The sequence below is a fragment of the Canis lupus genome, chromosome 29, assembly GCF_048164855.1.
Source record: "Canis lupus baileyi chromosome 29, mCanLup2.hap1, whole genome shotgun sequence".
Taxonomy (NCBI): domain Eukaryota; kingdom Metazoa; phylum Chordata; class Mammalia; order Carnivora; family Canidae; genus Canis; species Canis lupus.
In genome coordinates this window covers 15,858,582-15,879,746 of record NC_132866.1, presented here as the reverse complement: position 1 = coordinate 15,879,746, position 21,165 = coordinate 15,858,582, and the positions used below count along the sequence as shown (strand labels likewise).

Below are 21,165 nucleotides of genomic sequence, written 5' to 3'. Positions count from 1 at the left end.
TTCTATCCAGGATAGCAAGTGCACTTATTCTTTTAGATATGGACAGTGTGATAATATTACTTTTTTGACCTTTTTTCTAGGTCAAATCACAGGGATTACATTGCAATGAAAAGAAAACCAAATTCATAATTTTACCACTTTCTAAAGTTTTACTTTGGAAATACAATACAAACATAAAGAGTTCATTCTTACAGCATATAAATTAGGTAATACAATTTTATTTTTTTAAAAAAGATTTTATTTATTTGAGAGAGATAGAGAGTACAGACAAGAGAGCACAAGTAGAGTAGGGCAGAGAGAGAGGGAGAAGCAGACTCCTCGTTGAGCAGACAGCCCAACGTGGAGCTTGATCCCAGGACCCTGAAAACATGACCTGAGCCAAAGGCAGAAGCTTAACTGACTGAGCCCCTCAGGCCCTCATACAATCTTACTTTTAAAAAACTGAACACAGTTAGCAGCAATGTCCACAGTAGGCAGGATATGGAGAGAACCTAGAAGTCCATCGACAGATGAAGGGATAAAGAAGATGTGGTGTGTGTACACACACACACACACACACACACACACACACACACACACAGGAATCAGCTGTCAAAAAGAATGAAATCTTGCCATTGCAATGATGTGGATGAAACTAGAGTGTATTATACTAAGTGAAATTAAGTCAGTCACAGAAAAACAGATACCTTATGATTTCATTCATATGTGGAATTTAAGAAAACAGATGAGTATAGGAGAAGGGAAGGAAAAATAAGATAAAAAATTGAAAAGGAGGCAAACCATAAAAGACGTTGAACTCTAGGAAACAAACAGGGCTGCTAGAGGGGATAACTGTGTGATAGGCATTAAGGAGGGCACCTGATGTAACAAGCACTGGGTGTTACACACAACTGATGAGTCACTAAATTCTACCTCTGAAACTAATAAAAAAATGCATTCAAAAAAACCTAAATACAGAAAATCTTTAATCTGTATATCCAACTTCCCACCTTACAATTTCCATCCATCTTACTCCATAAAGATCCTTGCATTTTATAAATGCACATATTCTACATGGAATGATCCTGACCTGGTAAATATCCTCCAGACCCTAAGATGGCAAATATGGAAGGTGCTATCAGAAATGGGATGTTTACCACAAGCCCCTTTACAAAACTTAGCCTTTAAAGGGTAATTCTTGAAAAATGTACTACAATTCATTGACATCAGTAAGAGTTATAGCCTGAATTTTCTAATGGTTTTACAAAAACTCCTTAAAAATAAGTTTGATATTCATGGGCTCTCTTGATGTTTAAACATTATAGAGGACAAAGGGTTCTTCAAAGCCTTCAAAAGGTGACACTGTCCACATTCTCTATGTCCACTGAGACTCACATCACTAAGTAGCAACAGTCTTTATTAAAACATAATTCAGTATAATGATTTCTGCCAATGCTATCTTGAGGGAAGACTTTACATGATCTGATTTTTAAAATTTTCCACTGACACCCAATGTTCAGAAGTCTTTTTAAAACTATGGGACTAAAAATAACATAACACTAATTCCATTTTTGAAAAGGAATAGCTACTATAATTAATGTTTAAAATGCCATCTTTCAAATGACAATGGGAACATAATGGCTCCATTCACTTTCGTAGGAAGTTGTTTGCCTGAATGAAGACCAGTGTCAACTCCAGCCCCATCCTTGTCTTCGCCATCTGCTGCCTTGAGGGTAGAGCAGCCCCTACACCGGACCACAACTAGCGTGCACCCCTTTCCATTCCTGGGAAGGCTATGAAGTTTTCTGGAGCACCCATGCTTTCTCATCTGCTGCTTCCCCCCAGCAACATCCCCAGACCACTGAGCTCTAGGTGGATTCTCAGCCTTTAACTCAGCACACCTGGGCTCTGGACCACTTGCCTACACCTGTCTGCTGCCAGCGATGGTTTCACCAAATCGCAGGTTCTTCAGAGGTAGGTACCATGTCCTATATACCTTTCAATCCTCCACAGACTGGCACAGTGAATGACAGAGGATAGATGCTCTATAAACATTTCACACGGTAAAGATTTGAAGGCCGTCAAGCATCGATATTCCCAGACTGATTTATGTAAAAATCAAGTGACTCTTAGGAAAAAGGAATACAAATCTATTCTTTGGAACAACGGAATCTGTTTAGTTGACTTTTACTACTAGGAAGAATAGTGTTGGTTGTATTTTTGCTTTCATCTCTTAGCTTAAACTTCTCTTTTTAGAGGGGGGGGCGGGGGGGCTTTCCTAACCACATGCCCCTCCCCCCACCATAAGCACACCAAGATCCTCCTGCTGCAAGCTCACATCTTTGTTCATGCAGCTTATTTTCTCTTTATTGCACTAATCACAGTTGGTAAATCATATTTGTATGATTATTTGAACATCTGATTAATGTGCTGTCTTAGTCCATTCGGGCTACTCTAGCAAAAAAACACAGACTGGGTGACGTATACACAACAGGTCTGCAGGCTGGAATATTCAATGAAGTGGACACAAAGGTGAGGTCTGAGCAGGGGACACTCCAAGGGTTCGGGGTCAGGAGATGAAAAGAACCAGCAAGATGACTGGTTCAATGCTTGCTTTAAGAGCTCATAAATTCTCCAAAATACAGAATTAACAATTCTCTCTTACTGGGAGATATTTATCCATGGGTCTCTTATGAGCAGACGCACAAGTAACCACTTGTTCTGAATTTTCTTTTCAAGGAGGTTTGTAGAGCCAACAGTCTTGGAAGATAGAGATAGTGTCTCCCTCTGGAGTACAGGGTAGATTTGTTTGCTGTCTAGTGTATTCAAAATAATACCTACATCTGAGCCCAAGCTCAGCTCTTAGAGATATAAGAAACCATTTCCATTTAACTTGTTTCATCAATTTCCTACTTGAGCCCCAAAATAACCCATATCCTGCCTGCCCATCCAAGCCCAGAGGAGAAAGCTCAAGAGCCTAAACCAGTATAAAATCTAAGCAGCAGCAAGATTCTTACCAACAGCTCCCGGACAGGACCTACTACACTATCTCTTAGCTGTTCTACCTGCTAGGCAGATGCACAGCTCTATCATCAATGAAGGAAAGCTTTCTTTACACTCCTTCTTTTGGAAGATGATATTACTGTCTAGTAACCATAGGAGGAGGACATATATTACCTTAAGCACTTGATATATCTTGTTGACTAGCTATGCCACTGGAAACATTAGTAAATATTCACGTTCTGAAGAAATACATGGTTATTGTTCATCGTTCATGCATTCAGTCATTCATTCACCTTATTGAGCACCTACTATACTGGACATTGTTCTAGGCACCAGGTATACGGTTGTCAACAAAACAGACAAAAGTCCCTGTCCTCAATAAGCTTACTCTCTAGTAAGATAAACGAATAAAATGTTACATAATGGTAAGTGTTGAGGAAAAAGAGAGAAAGCAGGGAGAAATGTGATAGAGAGTAGTTAAAATCTTATACAGGATCGTCCAAGAAAGACTCTCTGAAAACAAAGTTATTTGCCCAATAGACCTTCTTGATCCTCTCTCTCTCTCTGGTCTCTGGTCTGGTCTATCTATCTTATTTATGTTTTTTTGGTACCTGGTCTTTTCTAAATGCTCTAGAACATTCTAGCAGAAAAATGAATCTAGGGCATTATTTTGAAAAAAAAATTAAGATAAATAAAAATTATAACAAATAATGTATCGATATGAACCATATAAATAATTACAATTAAATTTTAATATATATTAATATTTATATATTTAACTATATATTAATATTTAATTAACTGTATATTTAATATTTAAATGGTTTCTTACTCTCTTTGACCATTATCACAACTATGATGAAGACAAGGTGATAATTAAAAAACAATCACATCCCTGGATCAATATCAGAACAAACAGAGCTTTAAGGAAAAGAGTCTTACTTGTGATGAGTGCTGCTAATTGGAAAAGATGAGAGACAAAGCTACTAAGTGCTAAAGACAAAGTACAGCTCCGTCCAGAACCCTGCAGCCATATTTCACTCCCATTGGGTTATTACAAAGAATAATAGGAGCTTTGGGGATTTCCCTTTCTTTTAATTATAGAACCCATCGTTAATTGAAATGCTTTCCCTCTTTCTTCATCTCATTAGCAGTTGGGTACATTTCCCAAGGTTACAAATAGAAATTGGGTTCTACCTCCTTCAGGTGCTGGCATTCTTTATTACTCGTTTCCTGCCTTTTGCCCTTTCCTAGGGCAATGTCACACACAATCATCTAGACTCAGCCACTATCTAGATGCCAACACACTTTCAATTCCTTCTTCCCAGGGTGCCTGGCTGGCTCAATCAGTAGAACACATGACTCTTGATCCCAGGGTCATGAGTTTGAGTCCCATTGTGGGGTAGAGTTTACATAATAAAAAATAATAATAATAATAATAAATCACCCTTCTCCCCATCCAGACCAGTAGCTATCTCTTGAGTGCTAAAGCTACTGGACTCTAAATGCACCATGTATCCTCAGCCTCAATGTATCCCAAGCTGAACTCTCTGCCTGGAATTACCCTATCCAATGCTCTTGTACTTCCTTAGTGGGTGGCAACCATCTGTCCACACAGTCAGTCCAACTGGAAACCTAGATCGTCTTCATTCCTCACATACGGTCACCAAATCCCATCAACCTTAACCTTAAATGTCTCTTAAATCTGCCCCCATTCTCTATCACACCTGCTGCTACTTTACATTATTTCCATCTAGACGACTCATATCTCCTCTGAGTCTCCCTGCTTCCAGTCTGCATCCTATATATTTCTCTATCACAGCACTTATTACTCAATATTATGAATTTTGCTTATCTGTCTCTCCAAATATCCTATGGGTTATTTGAGGACAAACACAGTGTGCTATCTCTTCCTAGTCTAAGAACTTAGTATAATATCCTGCAAGGAGTATGTGTCCAATTAACATTTACTAATTGGATAAATAAGTCCTACACCATAAGATCCCAAGATGTCAGACATTTAGGGAAATGGGTTCACCAATAAAATTCCTGCTCACCACTCCTCATCGTGTTACAGCTAACCCTGTGAACTCATGGAGTCATCACTGGTTTAAATTTGTGCTCTGCATTCTAGGTTCCTCTGAAGCGACCCTTTCCTACCTTCATACATGTTGGGCTCTCATGTAAGATGTTTGCTTTTTCCCCCCTCTCCTTTCAAAACTCATTCCAAGGAAAAGATTTCATCTGTTTTTTATTCCTATAGGTATTTGCAGGTTAGGATGTTCTAATTACAGAAATCGACCTCTGGTCCCATTCAAGAATTGTGAGGCTTTGGCAACAAGGTATGTGGGTGAAGGAGACTAGTGTGGGAGGGAGCAGAGAGAATTTAAGAGAGAAACTGTTTGGCCCCAAAATCATAGTCAGAACCTGACTATAATTGTTCTTCTTCTGCACTTGGCTAGCTCTTGCCCAAAAGCCCAGGCTTGTTTTAGCAGCTGCTCTCCACCCAAAATCCTCTCTTCCAGAATATTAGCTCACTATCTGGACATGACACCTCTGCTTTATATGTAACAGGAAGAAAACAAAACTGTTGTTTTCAGACTTAGCTATAGTCTGGGCCATGTGGGTTAAGAGGAAGATAGCATTCCTCAAGGAGAAGACTTTTGTTTCTTCTGGGAAACCATCCTAATGGATTTCTAGAAAGTAGAGACTAAGAAAATTTAGCATCAGCACAATGACGGAGAAGGAAATTGGGGTCCCTAGGGGTGGTGGGGGAGGGTCCTTGTAGAGAGAGGAAGACCTACCAAGATGGTGGCAGGTAGAGGTTCTGAATACGTATGATAAATAGCCCTGGTCTGTACTTTCTGTTCACTTTTTCTGTAAAGCTAAAACTGTCTGAAAAAATTAAAGCCTATTAATTAAAAGAAAGAAAGAAAGAGCCCTGGTCAATGAGAAACTTCTTATTCTGGACATGGCCTGAGAATATTAGGACAGCTGTTGCCTGTTCTGGACTATACCTTCCCTCCATTATCCCAAACCTTCAGTAAAGTCTGCTGAATTAGCTGCCTTGTGTTAGTGGTATTTTGGAAAATAAAGAGACATGGTAGCCAATGTGGAGTGAAGCAATGCACAAGGAGCAGCATTCATGAAGGGAAGCCAAGAATTTGGTACTAGAAAGAATTTGGAGCAAGAGGGGACCACAAGAATGCAAACCTCAAGGACCCTTGGGGTGTGTGGGTAGCTCAGTCAGTTAAGTATCAGCCTTCAGCTCAGATCAGGATTTCAGGGTCCTGGTATCAAGCCTGGTATTGGGCTCCCTGCTCAGTGGGGAGTGTGCTTCTCCCTTTCCCTCTGTCCCCCCCATGCATGTTCTTTCTCTGATAAATAAAGTCTTAAAGAAAAACAACAACCTCAAGAACTCTCAAGAACTGTGTTGCCCCATACTGTAGCCACTAACTACAAAGAGCTTCTTTTTAAAAATATTTATTTATTTATTTTAGAGAGAGCGAGCACGCAAGGGGTGGGGAAAGAGGAAGAGAGAGGGAAAGAAGCAGACTCCCTGCTGAGCACAGAGCCCAACTTAGGGCTCATTCTCATGAACCTAAGATCATGACCTAAGTCAAATCAAGAGTCAGATGCTTAACTGACTGAACCACCTAGGTGCCCCTACGAAGGGCTTTGGAGCACATGAAATGTGACTCTTCCAACCTGAGATGTCCTATTAAGCTAGTATGAAAAAAATAATGTCAAATATCCCAATAGTTTTTACATTAATAACATGTTGAAATAATATTTGGGGTATATAGAGATAAAAGACATTATGAAACTAATTGCACCCACTCCTTTATACCTTTTTAATATGGTTATTCAAAATTTTAGATACATACGTGGTTTGCATCATATTTCTATTTGAACAATGTCACTTTGGAATCTTGAGTAAAAGGAATGAACTTGCCAGGGTATAAGGACTTGAGGAGCTTAAGCCACTTTCATTGGGTATTAAAGAAAAGAAATTGTGAACATAAGACAACAGATGTTGACAGATTGAGTGTGAGAAAATACACATTTACAGGAATAGGAAACATTTATTTTAATAAAGTTTTGTTAAATTAAAAATAGTTCCGGGGTGCCTGAGTGGTTGAGACAGTTAACTATCTGCCTTCAGCTCAGGTCATTATCTCAGGGTCCTGGGATGGACAACCTGCATTGGGCTCCCTGCTCAATGGGGAGTCTGCTTCTCCCTCTGCCGCCCCACTGCTTGTGTGCTTTCATACTCTCTCTCTCTCTCTCTCTCTCCTATTCTAATAAATACATAAAATCTTTTTTAAAATAAATAAATAAATAAAAATAAAAATAAAAATAAAAATAAAAATAAAAATAAAAATAGTTCCCACAAATAGCAAGTGCTCCCAAAATATGATTCAATTTATATAAACATTTGACTTTTCAGGAACACATTTGTAGCATGAAAGAAAGTCTGAGGGACAACGTTCCAACATAAATAACTTACATTCAGTCCTTAGATTTAAACTAGAAGAGAAAAATAGCAAGGAAGCTTCTACCCATGGGGGATAAACATACACATCTTCTAATTTCTTAGTATGTTAAACATTGTGACTACCCAGACCCGAGACTAACACTTTGTACTTTCAATTAGAAATACAGAACACATGCAAGGCCCCCATTGTCTGTGGTCTGTATCTATTGCAGACCAAATCTACCCCTTGAGCCATGTCCCAGGAAATTTAGGAGCAAAAAATAAAACAGAATGTAATGCCTGACTCTAAGTTGACCAATCGGATATAATCAAAGAATTTTTTCTCCTACATTCTAAGAGACTCTAATTTGGTAACTCTGGGTTCTCTGTTATACATTGTTCTGTGTATATAGAATCGGCAAACTTCAGATGTGGGAGGACTTAAATATCACATGGTCTTTTTTTTTTTTTTTTTTTTTAAGATTTTATTTGAGAGACAGAGAGAGAAAACATGCAGGGGGAGGGGCAAGGGCGGAGCAGACACCCGGCTAACCAGGGCCCCAGTTGCCAATGCTGGCTGGATCCCAGGACCCTGAGATCATGATCTGAGCCAAAGGCAGACACTTCACTGACAGCCACCCAGGCACCCAGAGGTCTAGCCTCTTTATTGTACAGATAAGGACATGGGGCCAGAGAGAGACAGGTAAGGTGCCTGAGATCACAGATCTACTTAGTGGCAAGGGCAAGACGCACAGAGTGACAGCACAGGATGTTGGGTGTGACCCTCATGTTTCTTGAGGGCCAACTGGAGTTAGGGATTTCTGGTACTGCCTCTCAGGGTTTGTGGAAGGGCTACAGAATCCCTCTATAAAATGCGCATTACGGCCTTTTGTCACGCTTCACGGGAGGTAAACTGATGTCATCCCCTCCTCTTCCATCTTCCATATGTTAATGCTCTTTCTCAGAAAAGTTTGCCCTCAGTGAAACAAACAGCTGTGGACTCCAGATAAGCCCCTGCCCACCCCTGTTTTTATGTATTTGACGGTCACTAGGTAGCCTGGCGTCTACTTGAGAGCCTCCCTGGCCATGGATGGATGGCTTAAGATGGCAATGCTGAGTTCAAAAATTAAGACACTGAGAAGGAATGCAGTTTCCAGGGATGAGAGTGACCAGCACATGTGGGGGCCAGAGAGAGCTATAGAACAGGCTCATCACCTTGTCTCTCCCCCCACCCTCCTCCTGTATCCCTCGGCCCAGCCCGAGCTCCCCACACGTCCAAAGCTCAAGGAACCTGTTCCTCAAACACAGAAACCACTCTCTTCCTCCTCTCTTTCCCTACTCAGCCCCACCCTGGCTCCAGAATAACAGGTCAGCATACTTCATACTGAGATGCCAACAGTGACAAACCCCAAAAGGGAGGCTTGTTAATGGAAATCAACCTCTACTTGTAGCTTCTTGGAGAGCTTCCAAGAGTTGTTGACGAATTCTCACTTCTGAATGCACACACGCACACATACGTTCCCCACTTACCCACAGGATCCGGTGATGTGGAACCCTAATCTTACAAGCTTGCCAGCCCTCCTATAAATAATGGCTGTTGGGACAAGGTGACTTTGGGGTAAGAGTCCCTCCTTTCAGGGTAACATAAATATACAGTAAAAAACACAAAACTGCAGTTTTTACACTTTCACTCATCCCAGGATCAGGACCCTCCCTCAATAAACACGGAAAGGCCTGTGTACCACTGGTCTTCAGAGGACTTAGCCATCCCCTTCAACCTAATCCCACCCAAACCAGAGAGGGTCAGTGATGCTAGGGCTTCGGAGCACCTTCACTTCTTGTCAGGTGGTCTGGCATGGGGTTAAAGGGATGGACCCTGAGGTGAGCATGGGTTGTGACACGCCACTAAACCAGGATGCTGGAAGCACCGTACCTTTGCAGGTGAAACATTTGATGTGGAAATGTCTGGTCTGGACCCGAAGGACTTCGCCCTTGCATGGCTCCCCACATTTATGGCAGTGAATGACCGGCTTCTCTGATGGGTGGTGAGGGTCCTGGGGGTGCGCCACTGGAAAAAAATAACAAGAGACCCATGTGAGTAGAGAGCATTCCTACAGAAGGGGTCATTCTGGGTGCACAGAAACAGATCCATAATACATTATCCATGGAGCCACATGTTGATCCAGGAAGGATGAATCAAACCCCTTCCCCATGCTATGATCATGAAGATACACAGAAAAAAATTAGAGAATTGTGGCTTTAACAGTCCAATGAAGAAAACACTGGGCTTGTTTGTCTGGGAGCCAGCAACCCTCTTTCTGCATCCCAACCTTTTCTAGGACTACACAACTGAGCCATTAAATCTATGATATTGTTTGGTTTAATATTTTGTAATATGTATCTGTAATACGTCTTTATCTCGGTTTAGAAACACCTTTCAGTGAGGAGTTCACTGCAGACTCTAAGCTCCTCAAAGAGGGGGACAATTTCTTACAGTTCATCTTTTTTTTCCCCATTTGTACTCCTCCTTCCATCTCCCAGCTCCTCGGAACACAGCAGAATGTGCACACCCCAAAGGAGCTCAACAAATGTTTATTTACTCATTAGGTAGCACATACCAGCTAGTTGCTGGTCTAGTCTACCAGAGTCGTCCCTGACCTTCATTTGGCAACTCATTTAACCTGTTGGAGGCCTATGATGAGCCTCATGTTGTGTGCACATTTCCTGATACACACCATGTGGGCAATGATTGAAAACAGAAAGCTCCTAATAACTATGTGGATCTCTCTACACTTCAGCTTCTTTTCCTGTAAAACAAAAGGAATTGCATCAGAGGATTTCAAAGGTCTTTTCAGGCTCTAAAATCATAGGATGGGGCTTCCCAGCTTTATTCTCTCAGTTTCCAGAGGTTGGCCTTCAGAAAACGGAAGTTTTTATGACCACCCTGCCCCAGGGATAGGACTTACAGCCTCTCCTTTATAAAAGACAGAGAAGGCCAGGAGAGGACACTGTGGCTTTAAGCTGATCAAAGGTCTTCATTTAACTTACAATTCCTCCAGCCAGCCAGAAAATGCAGATAGGCACTTTTTGCTATTTTTTTTTTCTTGATTTGGGTCCTCAGGAGGAGGAACCATGTGATATACAGAAGTGTATTACATAAGTATCCACATGAGCGTGAGATGGGATAAGAACAGTAAACCTAAAATTAATCAACACAAAGAACAAAGACGATTTTTTTTTCCAGCAATGGTAAAACCAGGTTGGGGGTGGGGGGGAAGATATGGAGCGATATGCTGAGACTCAATTTAGAAAGCCTGTTCCAGCAAGGAGCTCGCTGGACACTACAGGTATAATGGTGCATTGTTTCTCTCAGACCCCTGTAATGTTTCATTTCACCTGGAAAGAGTTTGAAACAACCCGGTCCAAATCATCCATTACTGGCTAAATTCTGAGAGACAAGGTGGTCCTTGTGAGATTTTGACTAGGAGCAGGTGTGGTTTCGGGTTAAACATCTGATCCAAATTCTCTGCACTGGGCCCGGGGAGTGTCTGCCAAAGGTCCCAACACTGTGACACACCTGCATTTCCTTACCTGTCCCCTGGGATCTCTGTTCTAAAGGAACAGAGGGGCATCCTTTCAAGATGGCTAAAAACCCACTGACTTTTAAAGTGATGTGTAATGAGGCTCCAAATCTATTTACCTGGGTGTTAGAAAAAAAGTTTCTCTTAGGGCGCCTGGGTGGCTCAGTCAGTTAAGCATCTGACTCTTGGTTTTTGGCTCAGGTCATGATCTTAGGATCGTGAGATGGAGCCCTATGTCGGGCTTCGCATTCAGCAAGGACTCTGCCTAAGGTCCTCTTGCTCTCTCCCTCTGCCCCAAATGCTCACATGCTCTCTCTAAAATAAATAAATAAATCCTTAAAAAGAAAGTTTCTCTTTACAGTATCTACTTTAAGTGCTAGAGGAAAATATGAGTTTTTATTTTTTTAATTCTTGCTTCCTATGAGAATGGAGGAAAGTGATATTTATTGAGCATCTGTCTACTAAATGCCAGGCATGGTGCTAGGTGCTTACCCGTAAGTCATCCTATTCTGTCCTCACCACTACCTCCCCCTCTTGGTGAGGTAGGTAATAGTGTTCCCTTCTGACAGATAAGTAAATAGAAAAAGTTCTATTCAACCTACCTAAGGAGCTATAAGTGGAAGCTTGAAGATCTACACGCAGGTGTTTCTGACTCCGAAACTTAGGCTTCTCTCATGCTATTTGTCTGAATCACAAACTGTTTTAAGTCAGGCAATGATTTATTGAGCTGAGCTCCAGTGTAGCTCTAAAAGCAGCAGCTAGGACACGACTGATGCAGGAAACACACAGTGTGTGTGACAAAGTACTGCTAGTGGGCGTAGCACCCAGTGGTAATCCTCAGGGTAGCTCTGCTGTTCCTCTCAATCAGGACCCCCTGTGCCAGAGATTAAAAATGCTGATTCCTCAGCCCCACTGAACTCAGGGTGGGAATTAGGGTTCTGTTATTTTAGTAAGCTCCTCAGAGGATTCCTATGCACATTATCATTTAAGAACTATTTTCCTTAAAGTTCCGACAATATGGATAAGCAAGTTACGGGAACGTTAGCGTGAAGAAAGCAATCCACAAGACCATCCTCTTCAGAAACAATATTGAAGCTCAGCGGATCTCTTGGCCATAAGGGAGAATGCTTTTTTGGATAAGAAAACTGCACTGCAGTTTCTCTTGACACTTGAATTCTTTATAGCTAAGCAAGTAAGCCATGCTGAGTAATGATGAGAGAAGGAAAATATCATTTCACTTCTTGGCTTTTCCCTCTGTCTCAACAAAGGTGCCAGTGTAACTGCTGGCACCAGTCACAAAGGTCAGAATTGGGATCAGCATTTGCATTTTGCAAGCATTTCCCTTTGGAAATATATATTACACTATGAAGTTCTCCGTGCCCAGAGGTGACCTCTGTTCTCACCCAGAGACGAGCAGAGCCCATATCATGTGTACTTGCCTTTCCGTCACATATCAGCCTAGGCAGACATGAATCAAGACCACCCCCTTGTGAAGGGATGGGGTTTTCTTATTAGAGAATTGATGGAATCCAAAGACCAAAAGAGAGTGTTCATTTCAACCCAAGAAGAGTGTCAACAAAAGAATCTCTCTCCTTAAAAAAAAAAAAAAAAAAAAAGAATCTCTCTCCTTTTTAAAGATTAATAAAGAGGTTCGTTTTACATAAGTGCCTTTGGCAGTTTGGTTAATACCAAATGTATGTTCATTGGCTCAATTTTACCTTTTTGAAATATGCTGAGTCAGTTGCAATATGGCAATGTCAGTAATTCCACACTCCTCCCATTGCCAGCTGGCTCTGCTTCTAGCTTTTACATGACTGCTCCATCTTTCAGAGCTTGGGTGGTCCCTACTTAATCTACTGCTAGGGAGGATGAGGGGTGAAGAACTTACATTCCTTGCCCAAAGTTACTAGCGAGTTATCAGCAGACGAATATGTAATAGGCTTCCTGACTCATTCTACTATACCAAATGGTCAATGATTTACCCTGGGACTTGCATAGGCAAGCTTCAAGTCTCATGGCTCATCAATTCATTGCTAAAACAAGAGTATAACGAAAGACCAACAGCGTGGTTGCATACACTCTGAATAATGAGCAAATATATATGAAGAGCTAAGAGTCCATTTGCCCAAAAAGGTAAAGGGACTCCTCCACTGTGTAATATCCTATTTAGAGCGGCTCTGACTACTCATAAACAGCCACTGCAAGCTGAAAAGTTTCACATTGTCTGTCCCAGGCAAGCAAGGGAAGACAGTCACATCTCTGAAACTCCGGTTAAGGACAAAAGCCCAAAGTGCCATTTTGGATGCGTAACTTTTGCAATACCTATGAAGTATGACAGGTGAGAAAACTGGAGGATTGAATTCAGTAAGGAAGTCCCAGTAACCTTCAGCAGCCCCAGCAGAGGCCAATACAGGAGGTAAAAATGCCACAAAGAGGGGCACCTGGGTGGCTCAGTGGTTGAGCATCTGCCTTAGCTCAGGTCATGATCCCCGGGTCCTGGGATCGAGTCCCACATCAGGCTCCCCAGAGGGAGCGTGCTTCTCCCTCTGCCTGTGTCTCTGCCTCTTTCTCCATGTCTCTTGTGAATAAATAAAATCTTAAAAAAATAAAAAGAATGCCACAAAGGTTAGACAAAGCCTGCCCTTCTAATCCAGAACCAGCCTCATCTTGCCCAACAGACCGTGGATCTAGACCCCCTAGAACTGGAATATCTGAGAGAGCGAAAATCTCCTTAGCAGGTGACGATCACAAACCCATGACAGAACATGCAGTGTGACTTAGATCTTGCCCCGGATTATCTGAGAGCATTACGACCCCCTCCTGGGTGCCCTCCTCTCCCAAAGACCCTGGGACTCCCTTAGCCAACCTTTGAAACTGCAGCACTTTGTGCCCAATGGCTTTCCTAGAGCTCACAACTACTTTTTCTCATTTCACTCTCTAAGAGCCCCAGAAGGCAGGAAGAACAGGGACTGTCAGCCCCAGGTAATAATGGACAGAGACTCAGAGGAACAAAGTGACTCAGCCAAGGTCACACAGCCAAGAAATGGCATTGGCGGGCCAACACATGCAGTGCTCTCTATACTTAAACAATCCCCTAATCACTGCCACTTGGAGCCTTGCGGTCATCCTTGATTCCACCTTTTCCTCTTGCACTAAATTCTGTCCACTGTCACATCCCTGAGCTCCCCCTTCTCTTGCCATGTGAATCTAGCCTTCTACCCCTTTTTCTTAGAGTGTGGAAAGTTTACTACTCATTGGCTCCTTCTTCTCCAAGGTGACCTGCAAAGAGTAGTCCACACAAAGGACGTGGCATATAAGTCCTCACTCCCTAAGTGTGGGCTGTGCTTGGTCACTTCTTCCAAAGAGGGCAGTATGGGTAAGGGGGGAAGAGAGTGACTTTATGGTGGGCAAACCTGATGAACACTACCTTACCCAGGTGCTCAAGGTCAATATCAACATATCAACAGTTCAAGGTGCTCAAGGTTATTATCAATAGTGACAGGCATTGTTGATAGTTTGTACCTTTGGGATGATGTGGGAAAAACTGGCCCCTTGCCTCTATGATCTTCCCTCCAAATAAACCCCATAATCCTAGTCTAATCATAAGAGAATTCCCAGATTGAGGGACATTCTACGAAAACCTGCCCAGTACTCTTCAAAGTTGTGAAGGTCACCAAAACCAAGGAGGATAGTCCTCTTGTCATAGCCATAAGAGCCTGAGGTGACATGGTAACTAAATGTAATGTGGCATCCTACAGAGATCCTAGAATGGAGAAAGAACATCAGAGAAAAACTAAGGAAAACTAGAAGAATTGACTTTAGTTAATACCGCATTGATAGTGGTTCATTAATTATAACAGAAGGATTATATTAATGTAAGATGTAACTAATGTGGGATATTATCAAGTCTATGGAAATTCCCTGTACTAACTTCTCAAGTTTTCTATAAATCTAAAGATATTCTAAAAAAATAAAGTTTATTAAAGTAAAAACAAAAGAACTTCCAATAGCTCTCTCAGTCCCAATCCATCAAGTCTAAAGTCTAGCTTCAGGGATCTTCAATTAACACAGTCCACACTAGCTATTTAAATATCTAAGAAGGAGCTCCATTTGCTGAGTACTTAGCTTCCATGTGCTAAGTGGTTTTGAACTCAGGCAGTCCCACCCCAAAGAACGCACACTAAAACACTCTATTATTTGTTCATGTAAATATACAAATACCTCTTTGGTTAGGCCTTCCACTCCCTGATCTATGACCTTCAGCATCCCCAGAGCCTCCACACATGGCTCTGTGCCTCACCTGCTTTTCCCACCTGCTCAAATCCACCCTGACTCATGGGGCCCAGCCTAGCTCCTGGCTCTTTTCTGAAGCTTTCACTCTGGGCTTTATTAATCAAATATTTCATTCTCCCCATGTTCTTCCACACTAAATACCGGCACTGTCACCCAGCATTTGATTTTTCTCTTGTTTTTTGCTTATTTTTCTTTTGTTTCACAATATATCAACCCTAGCCTTATACAAGGGCAAACTCAACGGTCAATTCGTCCAAATTCTGGGATACGTCTGTTCCACACATCAAATAATCCAAGCTATCATCTCTGTACTTCTCAGCTCAATTTTTGGATCAGGGAAAATATGGTTACTGGCCAAAACTATTCTTGGAGCATCTCCCACACGAAGCCACAGAATTCTGAACTTGTGGCATCTCAGTAAATAACTCCCTAACACCACTCTAATATGATAGCAGGTCCAATTCATTGAACACTTACTATGTTCCAGGCATTAAGATAACTAATTGATACCCATGATCCACAGATAATTCTCACCAATGCCTTATGAGGGTGCTGTCCTGTTACTCCTGTCCTGCTAAGGAGGGTGCTGTGGCTGAACTGGATACCTTATCCCCGATCACACAGCTAAAAAGTAGGCTGACTCCAAAGCCCACACTCTGAAGCACCGTGTAGGGGATTTCCACAGGAAAGTCTTATCCAGCACAGAAGGAAATCAAGCTAGTGCAGTGTACTGGCTCAGTTCTGATTACACAGCTCAGAAGGAGTGAACACCCAGCTGCATCATAATCCCAAAGGTAACACCTGCTAGTAAATAAGCAGATGGGAAATAGCACTTCAAATACAAAAGGAAATTATTCCAGGGTGCAGCAATTTCTGGGAAAAAGAACACGCACAGGGTGAGGGTGAGACAGGGAGGAAACACAGCCGGCCATCAGGAGGGCCCTCCCTGTGGCCTCCACCCCGAGTGCAGGCCTGGATTGGAAAACTGTCTCCGGTTAGGATCCCTCTGGATTTACGATCATGAAATGATATTCTGTTGGTAAGGTTAGTTTCTGCTTACAGGTGGGAATCCTATGCTCCTGGGAGCCTACATTTCCGAGCCTGTTGGATTACCTAGAATCTTTTCTCTGCTTCTACTCCATCAGGTCCCGTTTGAGCGTAAACACACATCACAAAGAGGTTGTTCTCCCTGCTTCGGCTGCTCTCCACCTCCTACTCCCCTTCTTTGTGCTAGAACGGCACTGGTGTTGAGCCCAGGAAATAAGAAACTCAAGACTTTAAATCCGTGCATAGGGTGTGCTTAATTTGTAGTTTACCTAAAAGTCCATTCCCTGCTGCGGCAAGTGGTAGTTACTTGAAGCTACACGCAGTAACCCCAACATTAGTTGTCCAAAATGATCTTTCTCTTTAATTGGCTTCCACGACCTAATTTTTTTTTATACCGTGTTAGTTTGTTAATCAGGATTATTACGTGGCACAAAGCGCGGGGCTGCCTTGGCACAGACACTCCCAGCAGGCGGCAGGCAGCAGGACGGCTGCATTCTAGTTTCTTTGCCACTTGTGGTGCCCCCATACTTGATTTGCCTTTCTGAGGCAATGCAACAGGTCTTTACTATTCCTCTAAACATAAAGGGCACGGTCAGTGATCGGTCAGCTGGGCTCCTGATTATAGAAACAGTCCAGGCGCAAATCCAGTTAATCTGATTCTCGAAAGGCAGAGAGGTCCTAGGATTATAGTAATTCAGCCAGGAAATTTCCCCCTTGTAAATTACATGACACTTCTGCCCCGATGTGCTACACCTGCCCTCCATATAGGAAGGCAGATCTTAGAAAGGGATGTAAGGGATGTAAGACCAACTTGGTGGCTTCTCCAAGGCTCTCCTTCTGCAAGAGTGACTCCCGAGACACACCTCTGAGCTGAGATGACTCACTGAGGCAACACCCTTCTGTGACCTCCCCTAGCCTTTGCTCTGACACAGTCAGTAATTTTACTTTGGAGTAAGTCTCTGCTTAGAGTCCCACCTCCTCTCCCTCACAGTAATTAGAAAGGACTTGGGATTAGGAGGCAGGTTCCTTGACTCCCAGGCCAGCCTTCCTGCCATGTGCTTCTCTTCCCCAAGACGGTATAGAGAGACTAAGAATCCAGGTCCCCCCTCCCAGGTGACCACATGAGGTTATCCCCTCATGGGAGCCCCTCCAGCACCAGACTGTCAGGCAAAGGCCCATGGTAACAGAGTGTCAGCAGAGACCGGCACTAACCTGTATGAGCAGGCATGCCTTGTAACAGAAATCCCTTCTGAGCTTTGATAGAGCCTTTTAGGGGATCCCTGGGTGGCTCAGTGGTTTAGCACCTGCCTTCGGCCCAAGGCTTGATCCTGGAGACCCGGGATCGAGTCCCACATCGGGCTCCCTGCATGGAACCTGCTTCTCTCTCTGCCTGTGTCTCTGTCTCTCATGAATAAGTAAATAAAATCTTACTTAAAAAAAATGATAGAGCCTTTTACAGTCATCCAGGGATCTCACATTGTCCTTGCACTAGAAATTCCATTTAGAGATGGATCAAGTCAAACAACTGGGCAGGTGGCTGAACCCTGCTGGCAAACACCACATCTTTTAGGGGCTGCTAGAGAGTCATGTCCATGCTGACCTCAAGACTGGGAGGGACCATGGTCTCACTGGAGCCATTTTGAGAATGTAAGTTTAGAGACAAGATCACTGTCTATTAGCATCTGGGCCTAGGGTCCCGGGACAGGGTTTAGCTTAGGCATGGTGCCAATATTGCCTTCTACACCCCAATTCCAAATCCAGACACCTTAGAGGGGTTAAGTAAAGAAAGACCAAGATGTAGGTCAAAGTGTCCCTGTGAGGTACAAACCGCAGTCTAACAGCACAGGAAGCTCCCAGCTGTCTTTGCCTTTTCTTTTTGGCTGTTTCTCCTCAATGCTCAGGATGCTCTGGGAATTACCAACTAGTTAAAAATAGCATTTTAGACAAACCAAGGAAAATGATGAATATGTGCATGGTACTTTGCAATTTATAGAAGGTGTTTACATAGAATACCTCTCTTGATCCCATCAATTTCAAATTATCCTCATCCTACAACTATGAAAAATGAGCTTCAGAGATGCTAAAGGACTTGCCCCATGAGCGGGGAGCTGGAGCAGGCTCTTGCTGTGGAGAGCCAACTGTGCAGCCAGTGACTTCACCTTAGTAGCTTGAAATAGGCTATGGGGGGGTGGGGGTGGCATTGACAACATGGAAACTGGCAGACTTTACACATCAGGGCCTTCCCCCATTCCCCTCCCAGAGCTGGTTGTTAAGCATTCACCAGCACACCAATGGATTGAGGTTACAATGTTGGTAAACAGCAAAATAAGCCTTTTAGTTCAAGTAAATTCTAAACTTCTGAAATAAGAATTTGAACCTTCCTGAAAAGTCACTTCCTCACTCCTGATTTGTGAATAAACACACCAACTCACCTCCCCTGGATCTCTCTGGTGTCTGCATACCCAGCAGGGAGACAAAGCAAGGGTTTGAGTTCGCAGTATCCAACATGCAGAATCAGGCATGATTTTACAAATGCTTGAACTACTCTCTAGGCATCTGAGCTCCTCCCAGATCTGAGGTTCTGGTCCATTCAAGCTTTCTGTAGGGCAAGACTTTGCCTGGTGCTACCATTGCAAGAAGAGGCAAACATGCATAACCTGTACTTGTCACCTTGCCAGGTGTTCTCCTAGTCACGCACATGCCAGCATAACGCTGGGTGATTTGATCATTCTTTTATTTAACTTCAAGGATTCATCTGCCTGAGTGGAAGAGAAGAGATTATCTCTTGAAATTTAAGAAAGCTTAGACTTATTGAAGTCCAATATGGAATGGGGGAGAGGGCCAGAGAGTTATTAAAATATGCCTCCATGAAAACTAAATGCAACCTTCCAATCCTTGGGACATAATTTCTCAACAACAGAGTCAACACATTGACCAAGTGAGTGCCGCTGTGCGTTCTGTGTTGCTCAAGATCTGTGGGGACTCCAGACACAGACTAGCTAGGCCATCCCTGCCGCTGAAGGTGAGCATCCTAGGTATTTGCACGGCCCACAGGAAACCCTACCTGGGGAGTTGATCAACACGGAGAGACAACCCACTCAGGACCCTTTCCTGGGAGGTGAAGAATATAGGACAGACACTATGTGAGGACTTCTGAAGAGAGAAGCAAGCAGTAGGCTGAGACAAAGCAGTAGAGAAAATTCCTCTAGGAAGAAGAGTGGGATTTGACATTGGGCGGCAGGCTGCAGGTGAAAGGAAGCTAGTTCAGAGAGCAGGGTCACTCTAAGCCCTTAGGGCCTGAAGAGGGGAGGACCTGGGACACGTCTAGGGGGATGGTAAGTCGGCCATCATTTTCTGAAACAGAGGCTTCGTGGTCAGAGCACTGGAAGGGGAATGGGGTAGGGTTTCTCCCTTGACATTCCCGTATACCCCATGTCCTGCCCTCACAGACCTTACAGTTCAGTAGAGCAGATGGAGGGAGGTAGAGGGAAAGTGGAGAGATACAGAGAGAGAGAGAGAGAGAGAGAGAAAGTGAATGAGAATGAAGATGAATACAAGGTAAAGAATAGGTCATGTGCCAGAAGAACACTGTGAAAGGGGGGAAGAGAAACCAAAAAAAAGGCTTCGAGAAGAAAGGGTAAGATCAAAATGAGTTGGAAGGAAGGGGAAGACATCTTAGCCAATGAAGGGTGAGATGGGGTGTGTCTGGGGATCATGAGGAAATCTGGTTTAGCTGAAGCACAGAGTAAGTGAAAGGAACCTTGGAAGATACGACAATGAAAGAGGTTTGCCCCTGTGCCTCCTCAAAGGACAAGCTGAGGAACAAACTTTGGGGTACCTTATCACCATGCCCCACTGCCCAGTAGAGGTCTTGAAAGGAGTGACAGATTCAGAGTATAGTCTAGCTTATCTCTTAGGAGCTGAGATAGGACTATTTTTCAGCTCACAATGCAGGCAAGCTGGGCGCTCCCTGCTCTCACATGCTGGTGTTCGAGGAGGGGTCACCCCCAGGGGTGAACCAGGCACTGTACATTCCAGTCAGACAGACTTGGTGCGAATGCTGGCTGCACCCCTCTTAGCTCTGTGATCTTGAAGCAAGTTACTGTTCTTCCCTAAGCCTCAATTTCTTCTTCTGTAAAATGGGGATAAATCCTACTTTGACACTTTGGAGCATACATGAGTTAATGCATGTAAAGTGCTCGGCCCTTTTCCCAACCGCTAAGTGAGTGTTTGAGAAATGGAAGCCATTAGTTTCCAAGGGGTTTCAATGCAGGAGTATGGTGGGTCACCGTTTAAGGTCCTTGATCCTAAATACCCATATGCTCTACCTCAAACTCCAATTTCCAGTCTTGTTGTCTTCTGTGACTACTGGAAATGGTTTCTTGCTTTGTGACACCCAGTGAATGGTCAACTCAATCGATGAACCTTGCAGCTGTCAATGTACCATTCCATGTGATAAGCTTATCACACTGGGCTGTAAACAGTAGGTTTTATTTTAATAGCCTTTTAAAATTCATGTATCATACAACTCATCTATTTAAAGTATACGATTCAGTGACTTTGGGTATATTCACAGAGTTGTGTGATCATCATCACAATCTAATTTTGGAACATTTTCATCAGCCCTAAAAGAAACCTCATACCCATTAGCAGTCACTCCCCGATCCTTCCCCTGTTCAATCCTTGGCAACCACCAGTCTGTTTTCTGTCTCTATAGATTTTAACCAGCAAGTTTGACTCGTGTCTGTTAGTCTCAGCTTTTCAATGTTTGCTCAGTAATCAAAG

General features: G+C 43.0%; 1 protein-coding gene across 22 annotated transcripts in view; it reads right to left on the bottom strand.

The window, feature by feature from the left end:
* Positions 1–21,165, bottom strand: part of ABLIM1 (actin binding LIM protein 1) — a 284,940-nt gene that overhangs the window by 124,148 nt on the left and 139,627 nt on the right. For all 22 annotated transcript variants that reach the window (XR_012020544.1, XR_012020549.1, XR_012020546.1 and 19 more), the window contains one exon: positions 9,393–9,527. Coding sequence is in view for 4 of the 22 variants with exons in the window: in XM_072805191.1 (XP_072661292.1) it covers positions 9,393–9,527 (135 nt within the window). In the remaining 18 variants the exon portion in view is untranslated. The remainder of the gene's footprint in view (positions 1–9,392; positions 9,528–21,165) is intronic.